Here is a 16,077-nt window from a genome sequence, read left to right as displayed (position 1 = left end):
TTAGGCACACAGGCTGGTTCCGTCTCCGCTGTGGACCAGATCTGAAAACTACAAAGTGAATTAATTTCAGTCCAACAACAGAAACAACAAAGTGAAACATGACTGATGTGGCAAAAACGCCAATGAGTGTGTTTTAAAAAGTGACATGGTCCAATCAAAATAATTTAAAGGCGGGATTTATTCTGTCATCGGGATGAGGGCGAGAAAAGCGATTTGACAGGTTGTCGGCTAACTAGCCTGCCAACAAGGGACATTCTTCTATCCTACTAGTCATTTTTAGTTAATTAGTTTGGTTTAAGGAGTTAGTTATGATGGCATCTACCCCAGATGAGAGTGACAAGGAAAAGGTAAGTCATGTTAGCTTAAAAAAAAGTAACACTACTTGCAGGTTAGCAGCTTTTAGGCACAACATAACAAATGCCACAGCCATAGATAGCACTATAGCTAATGTGATGCTAAGTAATGTGAACTTGTTTGTCTCACTATCTGTTCTGTAATATCCGTTACATGTTGTTGAACTTGTACACTTGAAAATCCTCAGTGTTCATTGAACTCTCTAGGTGTTATCTGGTTTCATTTGTACACTCAGACTTCAGATGGATGATTGGGTCTATATTTGGTTCGATTTGTACTGTCAGAGTTAATAAACACTAAATTGTATTGTGTATAACATGGCTATAGCATTCTTTGCATGCAGAAATAGAACAATGGATTAAGTCCTTTTTAGGGTCGATTTATCATTCATAACCCAGCCTAAGCCAACAACACATGAAGTAGCTTATTTTTTATTGTACTCTGACAATGAAATAAAGGTCTTATTATCCACATCCTCTATTCCTCATTGAACTACTTACCAATACAACAGGTGCGAATTTGCATTTGGCACACAACATGTTAAACTATTAAGTACAGACAGAGAACGTACAATTAATTGTTACGAAGTTGCTTAGTCTTTAGAAGATATATGTACAACTAGTTAGTTATTGTCTGCACCAAGTTTATAATATTTTCTGACAATGTCTGTTATGTACAGTAAAAGAGCTTTGCCTAACCATAGTATGTTCCTCCTTAGACACGCTCTGTGTCTGTGGACCTAAACAATGATGCATCTCTGCTCATCGACATTCCTGATGCACTCTGTGAAAGAGACAAAGTCAAGTTTACTGTCCATACAAAGGTAAAAACAAAACTCGGCTACTGTAGACATTCAAACAAAATACAATAATGGCCCCTAATCCTGAAAGCTTGTCTTTGTTGCTCTGTGTTTCCCCTACAATTATTGTACATGCCCTGGCTAACAACACTCCATGCCAAGCAAACAGAATCTTTTTCTCAGAATCTCAGCTATTAAAACCATATAACCTACACATTAATTAGCAAATCTATAATCATTACATGATGTGACCCTGTGTAAAATTAGAATTTATAATTAATTACATGAGGAAGTATCTAGATATAAACTCCCATTTTTTATCAGACATACAGTACATTACAAGGCCTGGAAGAAATTGTACACTGTACTGTATCACGTGAATACATGTTGCATACCTGTACCTGGCACAGAGTTGCTATTTAACCAATTTCCTACACAGACCACGCTGAGCTCTTTCCAGAAGCCAGATTTCTCTGTTCCGAGACAGCATGAAGATTTTATCTGGCTACATGACACTCTGGTTGAAACCGAGGACTACGCTGGCTTAATAGTGAGTCAACATACAGTATCGCCATATTTTCTTTACTGTCAGAGTTCTGTTTGACTGTCAGGCCGTTTTGATGCATAGGATATTTCTGCCTAGAATCCATAACCACTTTAAACCTGGCTTCCCTATTTTGGTCATGTCTTTATAGGCTACAATATCACATCTACCACTGTGGCATATTGGGAGGCAGTGGGAGCTTGTAGATCAGCTATTTCCACTATTTTTTAAATGGGGCTTATGTGGTTAATGATAAATAAAATGTGTATTCAGTCATGTACATTTTCCTTTAATTATGTCTAATTTAAAAAAATATATACTATCCTGCATTTACAGATTCCCCCAGCCCCTCCAAAGCCTGACTTTGAGAGTCCAAGAGAGAAAATGCACAAGTTGGGTGAAGGTGAAGCCACTATGACCAAGGAGGAGTACACCAAGATGAAGCAAGAGCTGGAGGCGTGAGTGGGGAATAGTACAATGGTGTCACTTGCCAAAGAAAAGCAAAAAGCAAGAGACACCAATTATGCGTCAGTCAAGTTCATTCACACACTGTTGTACAACAGTACGCTAAGGTTACAATTGATTTTTTTGAAGAAATAAAACTTAACAAAAGGCATAACGTTTTTCGTTATTTTTTATAAATAATTTATTAAAAATAACGAATGGACGTATTTTCAGAAAAGGAAATAATTATGTTGCACTACTAATTATTAGTAGTGCAACATCATCATTTCCTTTTCTGAAAATACGTCCATTTTACCATAAAGGCCAGGTTGATGCCAGTCCACACCACAACTATAATGACAATAGTGGTTGAAGAATATATGGTAGTTATAGTGCTTGAAATGTTGTTCCTGGGGAAAAACAACTTCCTTTTTTATTAGTGAACATGTGCTGTTTGTTTTTCACGTCTTTTAGCGAATATCTGGCTGTGTTCAAGAAGACTGTGCAAGTTCACGAAGTCTTCCTTCAGAGACTGTCCTCTCACCCGGTTTTAAGCAAGGACAGAAACTTCCAGATCTTCTTGGAATACGACCAGGATGTGAGTACCTTTTAAACCATATTGCTCCTTTCCTGGGCTGTCGGTTGGAGAGGAAGTAGAGTACAGCAGACTTGTGACACATGGTCTACATCCTGCTGAGGTCAGCGTTAATTCCTATCTACTCTCAGTCAGCACTGCTGTTGATTTGCAGCAGCCAGCTTAGTGTTAGACCTTTTGATTCATTATATTAATGAGATGACCATTGACAGAATGCAGTGCTAGATTTTGCTTAAACATTTTATTTTCAAGATTATATCTTTCTGCTTTAATCTTGATAGTGACAGAGATTATGACATGCATTTAAATGCCTGGGGTCGGATTTGAACCCAGGCCAGAACTATAGCCTTATTTAAGTGGTATATAAGGGATATTTCACTTTCTAATAAATGTAACATTAAAAAAAGAAAAAATTGAATAAATGAAAATAGCAATGGAAAAATCACGGCCCCCTCACGCATTATAATGTCCTTCTAATGTGTGAGGTCCCCTGATTTTTCCATTCCTTTTTTAAATTTAGTTTTCAGTGTGTGTGTGTGTGTGTGTGTGTGTGTGTGTGTGTGTGTATATATATATATATATATATATATATATATATATATATATATATATATATATATATATCCATGCGATGTTTTTTTTGTTATATATATATATATAACAAAAAAAACATCGCATGGATGCACCTGGGACGTATCCTCAGTGATGTATCCTGAGGTCAACAGGGTTTCGGGTCTCGCAACATCATACCCCTCACTCAGGCGACCCAGCCGGGAGTGATCAAGTCCCGACTTACGTCCCAGTAGCTACCCTCAATCAGTCCCATTAGGGAAAAACCAGGGGCACACAATCCGTTGGAACTACTCCAGAACTACTCTGCCAGGGCTTGGAGGTACACTTCTTGCACATGGAGGGACTAGGCTCTGTGGGTTGTCTCCTGTCCGGGCCCCTCCTACGTCTCACCAGGTCCACTCCTGCTCTCACCAGAGCGTGGACCTGTGCGTTGCACCAGAGTCCCAGCACCAGACAGTTCATTCAGGAGTGGTGGGCAATGGTTCCGCAGGGTCATGGTACTGCGTTTCCGCTTGCATGGCCCTCCTAAAGGCCTCACCGAGGGTTGTTGGGCTTCCTCCTCACGGAGGACACAGGCTGGGGCGCTAACCCATACTGCTCACCCGGTTTCCGTCTACATTCCGGCTGTCACCCGTCTCTCCGGTGGTCACCAGACTATACCTGGTTGTCACATAGTCTAACCATTCCTATGAGTCACTATAAATAGAAGAACTATAACAAAAAACATCGCATGGATGCACCTGGTACGTATCCTCAGTGATGTATCCTGAGGTCAACGGGGTTTCGGGTCTCGCAACATCATACCCCTCACTCAGGCGACCCAGCCGGGAGTGATCAAGTCCCGACTTGCGTCCCAGTAGCTACCCTCAATCAGTCCCATTAGGGAAAAACCAGGGGCACACAATCCGTTGGAACTACTCCAGAACTACTCTGCCAGGGCTTGGAGGTACACTTCTGGCACATGGAGGGACTAGGCTCTGTGGGTTGTCTCCTGTCCGGGCCCCTCCTACGTCTCACCAGGTCCACTCCTGCTCTCACCAGAGCGTGGACCTGTGCGTTGCATATATATATATATATTGAAATAGAAATATCCCTTTTAAGCATTTGACATTCGCAGTAATTTGGGTGGAATTTCCTGGGTGCTTAAAATCGATACATCCCAGGAATATATTTGTTTGAAATCAGGAAGCAAGTATTTCATATAGGCCTAGAAGATAAAAAAAAAGGCTGCACACTTGTGTGTTTCGACCTCGGGAAGGTCTTCCTCAGGGAATGAAGAAGACCTTCCGAGGTCGAAACGTTGGTTTCCTTTTTTAAATATTTGCATCGTGGCTATGAGTGTGCAGCCTTTTTCACCAGCACCGGTGTGCGCCCTTCTCCTGTTTGTCAGCCAGTATTTCATATACAAACTTGGGTTCATTTATAAAGCTTATAAATGGACAAATTAAGTTGCACATGATATACAGTACAGGGTTCCCATACATCCTGCCAAACCAGGAATATTTTGATGCACCTTTCCAGTTGTGAAACGGTCATGGAAAATGGGACTTTCTACAATAAGACATAAACTTTTATTGTGTATTGGCTGCTGCTACCTGAATTTTGAATCAATAATTGGCCTTGAAAGTTGTGATGTCACTGAACCATAAATAATCTCTTTAGTGTATGTGCAGTAGTGACAAGTACCAAATGCAGGGTAGATGTATCATTTGGGGTGTAACATTCTTTGGAAGCCTTCACACTCGTTGGCAGCTGAGTTATTTTTGCAAGAGAATATCAGCATTTATGGTTCAGTGCCTAACAAAAGATCAGTATTGATAGCTCATAGCACAGACAACTTTACTGCAATATAATATCAGCATTGATGGCTCAGCACAAGTAAGATTTGTAACAAAAATATCAGCATTAGTGGCTTATATGGTGACATTTGTTTGAGACTGTCACATTTTATCTCGTTTTTGCAGTGGGGGTGGAAATGTTATTTTTGGATTATGTTGAACAATCGTGGTTTATCCTGAGAGCCCAATTCCCAGTATTCAACCCGGCAAGTAATCTTCTCATTGGATTTGGGACAATTCATTCTTGGTTTTCCTCAAAATGTGTCACTGTAGCTCACTGTGCGAAGAAAGAATGCCAAGGAGATGTTTGGTGGTTTCTTCAAGAACATGGTGAAGAGCGCTGATGAGGTCATCATCTCAGGGATAAAGGTAAGTCCTCTGCATGATCTGACCATGTGAGTGAACACATCAAACGGCACATGACACATCATATCGCCGCTGTCGAGTGGGAACCTTGTACGTCCAAAACCCTTCATTTTCATGAAATGGAAAAAGGGGGGGTGGGGAAAACTTTCCCCAGTGGATCTAATGCAGTTATGACATAATCATAAACTAATACTTTTCATTGGTTAAAGGGAAACTTTGATACTTTGATATCAACCTTTCTGTCTTTATCCTAGCAACAAACTCTCGCAAGATTTTCGAGGATTCCGGAAGTCTGCAATTTGATGGATGACACATAGGGGGCTCTGGCCCCATATTTAAGATACTAATATGTGAATATTATAACGTGAAATTAATGGCCATATTAAAAGTGAAATAAAATTTGTGTTCCAATGCTTAATTATATATGGGGGGCTGATTTGGGAAATGGGAATCATGACATTTGCCCTATAATGCTCATCCACATGACGTCAGTGTTGTCAGCCTGGGAGTAGCCTCGGTCCCAGGCTTATTCGGGCCTGGAATCGGGGAGGAGCAAACCATACCTACTTAGGACAGGAGAGTCGAGACCAATTATAGGATTTGTAGTCTATTGCGCCTCTAGTGGCTCCAATGAAGTTCGTGCATCTTCATAATATAGACAATCTTTAACTGGGCTCACTTACTTCCTGGACTACATCAAGGAAGCTCTTAGAAGGAAGTGAAGTGGTCACGTGACTGGGCTGCGCCATGACACTTTCATGGTCACTTTCACGGGAGCCAAACTACACACGGAAGTTCGGCAGAATGCACTGGAGCCAATGAGAGCTCAGTGACCAGCTCATGAACAAACATTATTTATGAATGACTGAGACCTTTTGTAAAGTGATCGCTTCTGGAAAATAAAATAATATATATAACACGTTATTTTAGGCTGTCTTATTTTTTGATGTGCATACTACTTAATGTGATTTGTTTTTTCAAAGAGCAGAGAGCAGCCGAGGCAGAAAACTTCAATTAAAATACCTCAATAAAAATAAATAGTTATTAAGTCGAAAAACAACCACTCGGAAAAAACGTGTGATATCACTTATGTCTTCTTTCATATTCCTGAACCAATTATATGACAAAGCTCGCAATCGTTCATGTATAATGTTTGTTATGAGCTGGTCCAGCCGGCTCCATTCACTGCCATGTATTCATTGCACTACCGGTGTGAGTTTGGCTCCCATGAAAGTGTCCATGAAAGTGTCATGGCGCAGCCCAGTCACGTGACCACTTCACTTCCTTCTAAGAGCTTCCTTGGACTACATGTTTTCTCAGTAAGACAGCCCTCCCCCTATCCATAAGGAGGGGCAGTAAACCAAAGAATTATAGGAACTAGTCCTTACCCGTTCCGATATATTTCAACTTCTATAATATATTTGTGTGTGTGTGTGTGTGTGTGTATCTGTAACTGCGGGCGAAACAACTGAAGTTACGCGGAAAACTGTGTCCCAGTATTAATCAGTGACGGTCCCAAAATGCAATTCACTTGGAGTTTTGCCGCCCTGTGGCTGCGGGGGGTACTGCACCCGGGTGCGTTTTTAATTCACTAATAAATTAATTAATAATCATTAATGTGTCAAATCGAAAAAAGGGCTCCGTCACGCCCTCCATATTCATATGGTCAATGCCTGTGTGAAAAGTGGGAACGATTGGTGCAGGCAGTGAGGAGATAATGAGGAGATAAAATGCGGTCGGACACACACACACTCACAGTCACACACACTCAGACATTCGCTCTATTATAGTATAGATTGTAGTCCAGGAAGGAAGTGAGCCCAGTGTCCATAACATCAGAGACTCTGGGCTCACTGCTAAAATCTAAAATATCTAAAACCACATATTAAACACAAAGACCCCCAGGAAAGTGTTCTAAATCTTCTAAACGTAACACATATCTTTTTTAAAGTGTCCCTTTAAGCTCTTTGAACCTGGTGTCCCTATTTTGGGCATGTTGTAGTTTAAATTAGTCCAAAATGGCAAAAAAATAAATAAAAGGCAGATCTACAAGCTCACAACATATTGCATCATGACTATGAAAACGAACTGTATAAGAGTATAAATTGGGGCTTAATTGGTTAAATATTTGTAAAAACCACAGACAGTTTTTCACCCGATGACTATATTCATATATAAATGGTTGCCATTTTACACCACACCACCATGACATAAGAACAAAATACCTTTCAAGTGGTCAATAGCCGGTTGTTTAGATACGTGTTTTTTTGTTTTGTTTTCTAGGAAGTTGACGACTTCTTTGAACAGGAGAAGACATTTCTGCTTGATTATTACAGCAAGATAAAGGATTCTACTGCCAAAGCCGAGAAGATGACCCGTTCACACAAAAGTAATTAAGGGAACACCCAGTGACTAATGGTTCATGGGTGTGAATGCATGTCTATTCTATTTACTGCATTATTGATCATTTACCTCTCCAATTACAGATGTTGCTGATGATTACATTCACATCTCTGCCACAGTCAACACTCTAGCTGCTGATGATAGTACAGCACTTAAAAAGTGAGTTATTTTGTGTTTTGCAAGCTTCACAGCTTCTAAGATTATTTGCGGTTTGCGGCAAACCAAGATTGGCCATGGATTTTAGTTAATTGCAGGCAGAGGTACTATGTGGATAGCTTGTATACTATTCCTGTGATCATTGCATCACTTGAAAACAAGGCAGGTGCGCTGACGAGGAGGTATATGCAGCGCATCTGAGCAGCCGACAACCTCGCATCTTGACAAGCGTGCCGTTCCAGTTTGCAAGCCGCGGTGGACTGAATAGTTTTATCGCCTTTTTTGAAATTTAACATGGTTTAAATGTTGTACGCATTTAGGCTAGCTAACGTTAGCGGGTAATGTAATGTTTAAACAGACTTACTATCTGCAACCTGCAAGTGGATGCATTTCACTTAGACCCAGTTAATATTACCCACGTAGACATAGGGTAGATTTAGGGTAGATTTTGCACTCAATTGTTTTGTTTTTCCTCCAGGCACTTGGAGAAGTTGGCAGACTTGTTTGAGAAGCTCAGGGTAAGGGGAAGATCATCTGCCAACAAAATGAGGCAAACGTTGTTGTTACTTTTTTGTTCTCTCCACATGCACTATACAATCTACAGTATGTGCTTAACATGTCCCGCAGAAAGTGGAGGGTAGAGTGGCATCTGACCAGGAGCTCAAGCTCACAGAGCTGCTAAGATACTACATGAGAGACATCCAGGCAGCCAAGGTGAGACGTTTTTATCTTCTTTTATAATTTTAATATATAAAATTATTATATATATATATATATATATATATAATTTATAATTTTGGAAATGGATCATCTACAAGCTCAACACGTCGCAAGCTTGTAGATCAGCTATTTTCGTCACTCTGGATCAGGCTTGGGTGGTCTTGAGACAATATGTACGGTGAAATAGTTGGCACCAGGCAGCCTTTCTTTGGGCAGCTGAGAATTAAATATACAGTTTTTTTAAAGAGATATTTTTGGGCCTTGTACAGTATGTAAATGGAAAGGGGGAGAGAGATGGGGAGTGACATGCAACAAAGGCCGTCGGGATCCGAACCCGCAATGTGCCGTCAGGCTAAATAGGAGCCTAGGTGCCTGGACCGAATTTAATTTAGCAAATTTAGCTCTGGACCAGTTAATTTAGATTTTGATCGATTTGTTGACTAATCTGACTTTTCAACATTTAGTTTCACATGCTTTTAAAATACCAGTATGTATATTTAAAGGGCCACTTCACCCCTTTTGCAACCAGATCTTATTTTAGTAATGTTTGAGAGAAAATAAAAACTTTCCTGGGGTTTTTTACGTGGGTATTTTGTGTTTTTAGATATTTTAGTATTTCAAAGTGTCCATGATGTCATGGACATAGGGCTCACTTATTTCCTGGACTACATGTTGTCTCAGTAAGACAGCCCTTCCCCTATCCACAAGGAGGAGCAGTGCACCAAAGCATTATGGGAATTGTAGTCAAGGAAGGAAGTGAGCCCAGTGTCCATGACATCATGGACACTTTGAAATTTAAAATTTAAAATATCTAAATTCACATATTACCCACATAAAAACCCCAGGAAAGTGATTATTGTCTCCCAAACATCATTAAAATAAGATCTGGCTGCAGAAGTGTCCCTTTAACATGTTCTGTTACACTAGCATTCTTTAACACTCGCATGACTGAGAGGTCATTATGACCTATTTGTTGAGATTTGCCCATGAAGCTTTCAAAAGGTTCCCTTTCCATGGCCTCCATCATCTGAGAATCTTTTTAAATCTGAAACATTTTCAAAATATGAATTTAAGCACATGCTACTTCTATCACATTTTACTTCAGTAATGCGAGTGTTAACAATATTTGTTCAACATGTCTGTTAGGACCTTTTGTACAGGCGAGCCCGGGCCCTAGCTGACTACGAGAACTCTAACAAGGCTTTGGATAAGGCACGGCTGAAGAGCAAGGACATTCCCCAGGCAGAGGAACATCAGCAGCATTGCTTGAAGAAATTTGACAAGCTGTCAGAGTCTGGGAAGAAAGGTGTGTTGTGTCCTATATACAACATGCTTTCGATAAGAAACTGCAATCCATAAGATTGATTCGCTCCTGGGTCTCCTGCTGAGCTAAGACGGAAGGCCCATTTGGAAAGGGGGGATATTGAGCTTTGAGCATTATCATGGAACACCTCTTGTCAACTAAATATCTCGATAGCAGAGCAACCTACAAACGCCTAGTTGTTCGTTGTATTAGTAACATGTATGTCATACAGGGTCAAAAAATGTTATTCGGACATTTTATCACAATATTTCTGCTTCAGAACTCACCAGTTTCAAGGGCAGACGAGTGATGGCCTTCCGGAAGAACCTCATAGAGATGGCTGAGCTAGAGATAAAGCATGCCAAGGTGAGCGCAGTGAAATCTGTTGGCTACATGATGTATTGTACAGTATTTGTACTGCAAGAAATGTTTAATGTGAGGAGTGATATAACTGAGGTAGAACATTTTTGTCTCTACAGAACAATGTGACTCTTCTGCAGGGATCCATCGACCTGCTTAAGGGTATCTGACCTATTTCCAGCTGCTCATGTCCCACCTTCAAAAAGTGGCTGGACTTCTGCGAAGGGAATCGTTGCATCTCCTGGACTTTGCCTGAACCCAAATCCAATCCTATCCTGCTAAACCCAGGGTCAGATGCCACTTTACAAACTTTGCATAAGAGCAAGTGTCATGTTAGCAGTCTGTCTCCATGTTTACAAATGTCCTGTCCCCAGATCCCTGTTCTGTTCTGTCCATGATCCATGGAATTACCAGTCTCCAGAGACTGAGGCTGACATCACCCTAAGATCTTCCATATTTTTGCATCCTGAATATTATATTTTTACTATGAATATTCTTGCTTCCTTGTTTTCATTATAATAGAGATGGTGCAAATTTTGCCTTGCAATGTTTTGCCTGCATAAAGGCACACACTAACACTTCCAATCCTCACATACACTTAAACACAGATTGGTAGCATTGAGCCTATTCTGGCTTTTATTTAAAACCATTTTCTGGGTATAGAGAAAGAGAATGTGTAGTTTGTTTCTAATTGCTTATCCACGCTAACCTTTTTCTTATGATTCTTCACTTAATGCATAAAGCTGTGGATTTTATTTTTTGCTTTGCAAATCAATGGAGGAGTTACAGTACAGTGGGACCGTTTCACTCAGACACTTTATATAGTGTAAAAGGGTGTGGGACTAGTGCCTGGAAAAAGTGTCTTCATGCTGTGCATTCCTGGGCTCTGAGATTAGCGCAGTACCAAGCCAGAGTTCTCTAAACCACTAGAAAAGTGCTGATCAGTGATTAAGAAGACATGTGAAATCCCACTGTCCAAAAATAGCTCTGCGGTACCTCAGGAATGGACACTTGGATTGCCCTCGCATACCTTCCAGTCAGTAATAACTGGGTCCAGATCTCACCGTTGTCAGGGATGCACACTCCCTTGACAAGATTACTGCACATGCATACTACATGTAGGCAAATCAGTCGCTGAGATAGCTGATTAGTGTTGGCAATCAATTTTGAGGGTTGAAGCCTGGGGAGGTGTGAAGAAAATCTGTGATCCATGCACTTGTATCACCCACATTAGAGCAGGTGCTTATGAGGAAGGTAAGCAGCTATTGGTTCATTAGCTAAATTATTTGAACAGCCAACACATTTATGTGAGGAGTCTGCATTTCCTCTGAGCATTTCATTCCTTTTATTGTTTTAGTTGCTCAGGGTTGTACTATCTGCCTGCAGCTGAGATAACTGCATTCACTTCCTCTCATTTTGAGCAACACTTCCCATCCACTCATTCCTCGTCATTAGATGTGTTTTCATCACCACTTACATTTGCTTTTGTCTCTTTTGGATCTGCAATATATAGCTGTGAAAACTCACTTTCCCCCTCTTAGTTTTTTTTTTTTTTAATCAAATTAAATAATTTGTTACTTTCGACAAAATGCACTAAAATGAAAACTACTTTCCAATCATTCCAACCTCAGTGGAGTCCTAAAGTGTATTAAGAGTTTTTGATAATTGAATGTATTTCTAATGGATTCCAACAGTGTGAATTACTTCATATGTTTTACTTACAGAACATCAGCATTTTATAAATTTGTAATGACTAAATAAATCCTACTTTCCCAAATTTGTACTTCTATTGTTGGGCGGGGGGGGGGGGTCTGAAGAACACCATATGCAGTTTAATAGTTATAGTGCTTTTTTACTTGCAATGTAGGGCAAGTATCCCCATTGAGAATGCATCCGTAGTAAAGCCACTAGATGGTGGTGTGTATTTCGACTGACAATCCTAGCTCTGCTGGCTTGTGAGCTGAGGTCTACAGGGTGTTGCCAAGTCCACGTGTAAAGGCAACATCACTCTACAATGAACAGCTGCTGCTGCTGCTGGACACTCAGTCATACACAAGTACTTATGTCCACTAAATCTTACTGTGTCCAGAGTTCTGATTTGGGTGAATGTCATTATTGGCATATCAGGCAAGCTAACACAAAATAATGTCGGTGTGCTCATGGTAATAAACCCCAATGAAATGTACCCACATATGCAGCTTAGTGAGCATCACCTAGCAACCCTTCCTAAATAAACAAATGATTCAGCAGTGAAAGCCTACTGACAAAGTTTGTTTTAAACAAACTTAAGATTTTGAAGCATTCTCCAGTTCAACTGGAGAATTAATGCTTCAAAATCTTCTCAAGTACAGTTCTTCCACAGGGTCTATAACATTTTACTTATAAGTGCATACAATAGTTAGCTGAACTGACCTGTCCATGCAATTAACTGAGATTCCAAATGGAAATTCAAGTTGCATTATACTGTAGCATTCTTGAAATAAGACTACATTACAATTGGACTGTCCCAATACATCACAAATACGGTAGGGTCTGTGTAAATAATTGCTTGGTTTCTCAATGTTGACCGCACCACACACATTGTCATTGTCACACTGACCTCTGCTCTGTCAATGCAATGAACTGTCTGAAATTACGGACAAGACCCACTGTGATCACAGGCCCAAACAGATCATTTGCCAGCTATGATCAAAGCAAACAATGTGTCTACATACAAGTACAAGCATGACAGTGCTCTGCTGTACTTGGAGTGAGTGAGTGACCTGAGAGGTTCTCCTGAGGAGGACCTAATCTTTGGACCAGTATAGTGATGATTAGATCACATTAACTCATTAGCAACTCATAGTACTACAGTGTTTAATTATTAAGTCAAGATGATGAAGCTTCTGAAACCATGTGTAATGTGGGGTCCAAACTCCAGGGAGTTGTTTAATTTCACTATAGTTCAACTGACTGGTTAAAAGATGCAGCTGTGTGGCTGGTGTAACCAAATGCTTGGCCTCTGTTCTCTGAAACTGGTGTGGTTGATACTGATAAGTTATAGGTTGCATGTAGCCTGCTGTGCAGGTGTAGCCACAACCAATATTTGGACACCCTGACCCAAGGGACTGTGAAAATGTGTAACTGCAACTGACTTTGTCAAACTTATGCGACTTATGAATGCATGCGTTGTATGGTGAATGCTCCTGTGTGTTCTTGTGTTTGCTTGCGTATGTGTATGACTGTGAACAAAATAACTTGACAATGGATATATTAATGTTTAAGGTCACAGTCATGGACCACAATTAGATAATCAGAAGACACGTTGGTACATTTCTTGTACACGCTACACGCCAGTATAGCCACATAAATACCGCCCCACTCATTGTTTTTTATAATGGAAGTCAATAGTCCATACAGTGCTGGGCTTCAACTTTGAAGATCTGCACTCAGTATGGTAAAGATTTTTATATAAAATAATATAATGCCAAAAAACGTAACATGATTGTGAGAAGCAGAGAGGACAGGAATGCCTTTCAATTAATTAAAATACCTTGGGCATGTCCTCACTGATGATTGGATGGATGACAGAGATGTCTATAGACAATGTCGTAAAATTTAGGCACAGGCAAATATGTTGCTCCGTAAATTTCACTTTCAAGACAGTTTTTGAAGTTGCTTGATTCAGTATTTAGATATTTGATATTAATTTTAGCTGCCCCTCCCCCTTCCTATACAAACCCATGGTAACTTCAAACTGATCCATTTTAACCATGATAGATTAATCGAAAATACCTGTCCTTTTTTCGGGTGACTGATACCGCTCTCCTAATACGTGAGGGGTCCGTGGTTTTTCATTTACTGTTTTAATTTATTTTTAAAAATGTTTTAGTCTCCTCCGGCCTCCTTCTGGAGGCGGTTCTTTTCCAAAACAATTATTAAAAATAAATGGAAAAACGTAAATGAAGAAACATAGCCCTCTCACGTATTAGAAGGGCAATATCAGTCACCAGAATTTGTTTTGGGTGTTTTTAATAAATCTATCATGGGTAAAATTGAGTTTGAAGTTACAATAATGGGTTTGTATAGGAAGGGAGCAGGGCAGCTAAAATGAATATCAAATATCTAAATACTGAATAAAGCAACTTCAAAACTGTCTGGGGTGTAGACGAAAAAAATTACCAAATGGTTTTTTTTATGTGAAATATCCCCTTAAGTGTTCACTGTTCAGAGCCGTCTGTCACACCTCTGTACACTGCTCATCTCTGGCATGCGTACAGATAAGAGGGTGAGGACTCCGTATGCGGAGGCTCAAAGTGGCCTATAATGATGCTATGAGGTTGTTCCACATTCCTAGATGGCAGTGCCAGTCAAATATTTGTGACTGCTGGACGGTGTACCCAACTGTGATGCACTGTTAAGACAGTTGATGTATAATTTTGTGTGTCAGAGAACACAGTCATAGAGGCTCTAACCAGCCTCATGAAAAGCAGTTACAGATAGATACACATCCAGACTTAGAGAGCATTGGCGAAACAGCCTCTATACTTTTTGATATTAAACTTACCTGCCTGAATCCTGTGGAGTTGGCACTGGACAGCCACCTTATGACATGTACTGGTGTGAGGTACTGTAATGTTGATCTGACTTGATCTATTATATATATTGTATATATATTTATATACCGCTGTCTTTTTATATTTTGTGCCGTTTTCTTTTATATGGACCTGCGGGTCTGAAATAAAGTTTATTAATAATAGTTACATTTGGAGTAACATCATAGATGATTGGCCACAGATGACTGACATCACAGACTGGCTACATGAAGCCAAAATGGAGCCATGCTGTTCCTATGTGGATCTCAAGATCCACATGGGAGGTTATTTTCCAATATAAAAGTATTTTGACTTCCAATCAACTATTACACGGCTACATTTTTTTAAATATGCTTTATTGTCAGTGCTGTAAAGTAACTATGTAGTAAGTACAGGCGTGAGGGTACACTTTTGAGTTATTTGTAGTTTATTTGAGTATTTCTAATTTCCAATACTTTTAATTCTACTCCAGTACATCTCAGAGGCAAATATTGTACTTTACTCCACTACATTTATTTGAACATTTTAGTTACTAGTTACTTTGTAGATTTGGATTATTATTACAAAATATACATTAACCATTTTAGCCATATACATTTTGGCCATTTGAAAATCTACATGAGTGATGTGTCGCATCACAACGCATTGTGAGCTTGTAGATTTTCAAAGGATTTGTATACATTTGAAAACTTCAGAAATGGGACATTCTGCATAATGACTACTTTTACTTTCGGTACTTTAAGTACGGTACATGTTGATGCCAATACCTTTACTCGAGTATATTTTTATTTGTATATTATAATTCCAAACATTTACTTGTAACAGAGAATTTCCACATTGCAGATAGCCGATGTCAGCAATAATGTGCTGACATCATCACATTTGTGATGACGGTTGTTAATGGTATGGTCACTCGAGTGACTCCTTCGGAGCAATGCTCTGTCGGATGATAGTATGCCTCCCTGGTCACTCAACATTTCTAACATAAAACTTTGGTGTACTGAACAGGCCTGGGTTCACATTCGGGCAAGTGGACTATATAAGTAGG

General features: G+C 39.8%; 1 protein-coding gene across 1 annotated transcript; it reads left to right on the top strand.

Annotated features, from left to right (window-relative positions):
- Nucleotides 1–197: 197 nt before the first annotated feature.
- Nucleotides 198–10,946, top strand: snx5 (sorting nexin 5). Its single transcript, XM_083774624.1, has 13 exons — nucleotides 198–347; nucleotides 1,073–1,177; nucleotides 1,593–1,703; nucleotides 2,034–2,155; nucleotides 2,616–2,739; nucleotides 5,421–5,516; nucleotides 7,797–7,902; nucleotides 8,000–8,075; nucleotides 8,551–8,590; nucleotides 8,700–8,786; nucleotides 9,939–10,098; nucleotides 10,376–10,461; nucleotides 10,575–10,946. Exons 1-13 carry the CDS (start codon nucleotides 309–311, stop codon nucleotides 10,623–10,625), a joined length of 1,203 nt encoding a protein of 400 aa, XP_083630750.1. The 5' UTR covers nucleotides 198–308; the 3' UTR covers nucleotides 10,626–10,946.
- The last annotated feature ends 5,131 nt before the right edge of the window (nucleotides 10,947–16,077 follow it).

Source organism: Protomyctophum parallelum, assembly GCF_964188405.1.
Source record: "Protomyctophum parallelum genome assembly, chromosome: 10".
Taxonomy (NCBI): domain Eukaryota; kingdom Metazoa; phylum Chordata; class Actinopteri; order Myctophiformes; family Myctophidae; genus Protomyctophum; species Protomyctophum parallelum.
Note: the sequence above shows the minus strand (reverse complement) of the source record. Positions and strands in the feature narration are given on the sequence as shown.

Coding starts and splice junctions, on each gene's coding strand:
- snx5 (XM_083774624.1), top strand. CDS start 309: ATGATGGCATCTACCCCAGATGAGAGTGACAAGGAAAAG. Junction 7,903..7,999: donor GATGACCCGTTCACACAAAA/GTAATTAAGGGA, acceptor CTCCAATTACAG/ATGTTGCTGATGATTACATT. Junction 8,076..8,550: donor GATAGTACAGCACTTAAAAA/GTGAGTTATTTT, acceptor TTTTTCCTCCAG/GCACTTGGAGAAGTTGGCAG.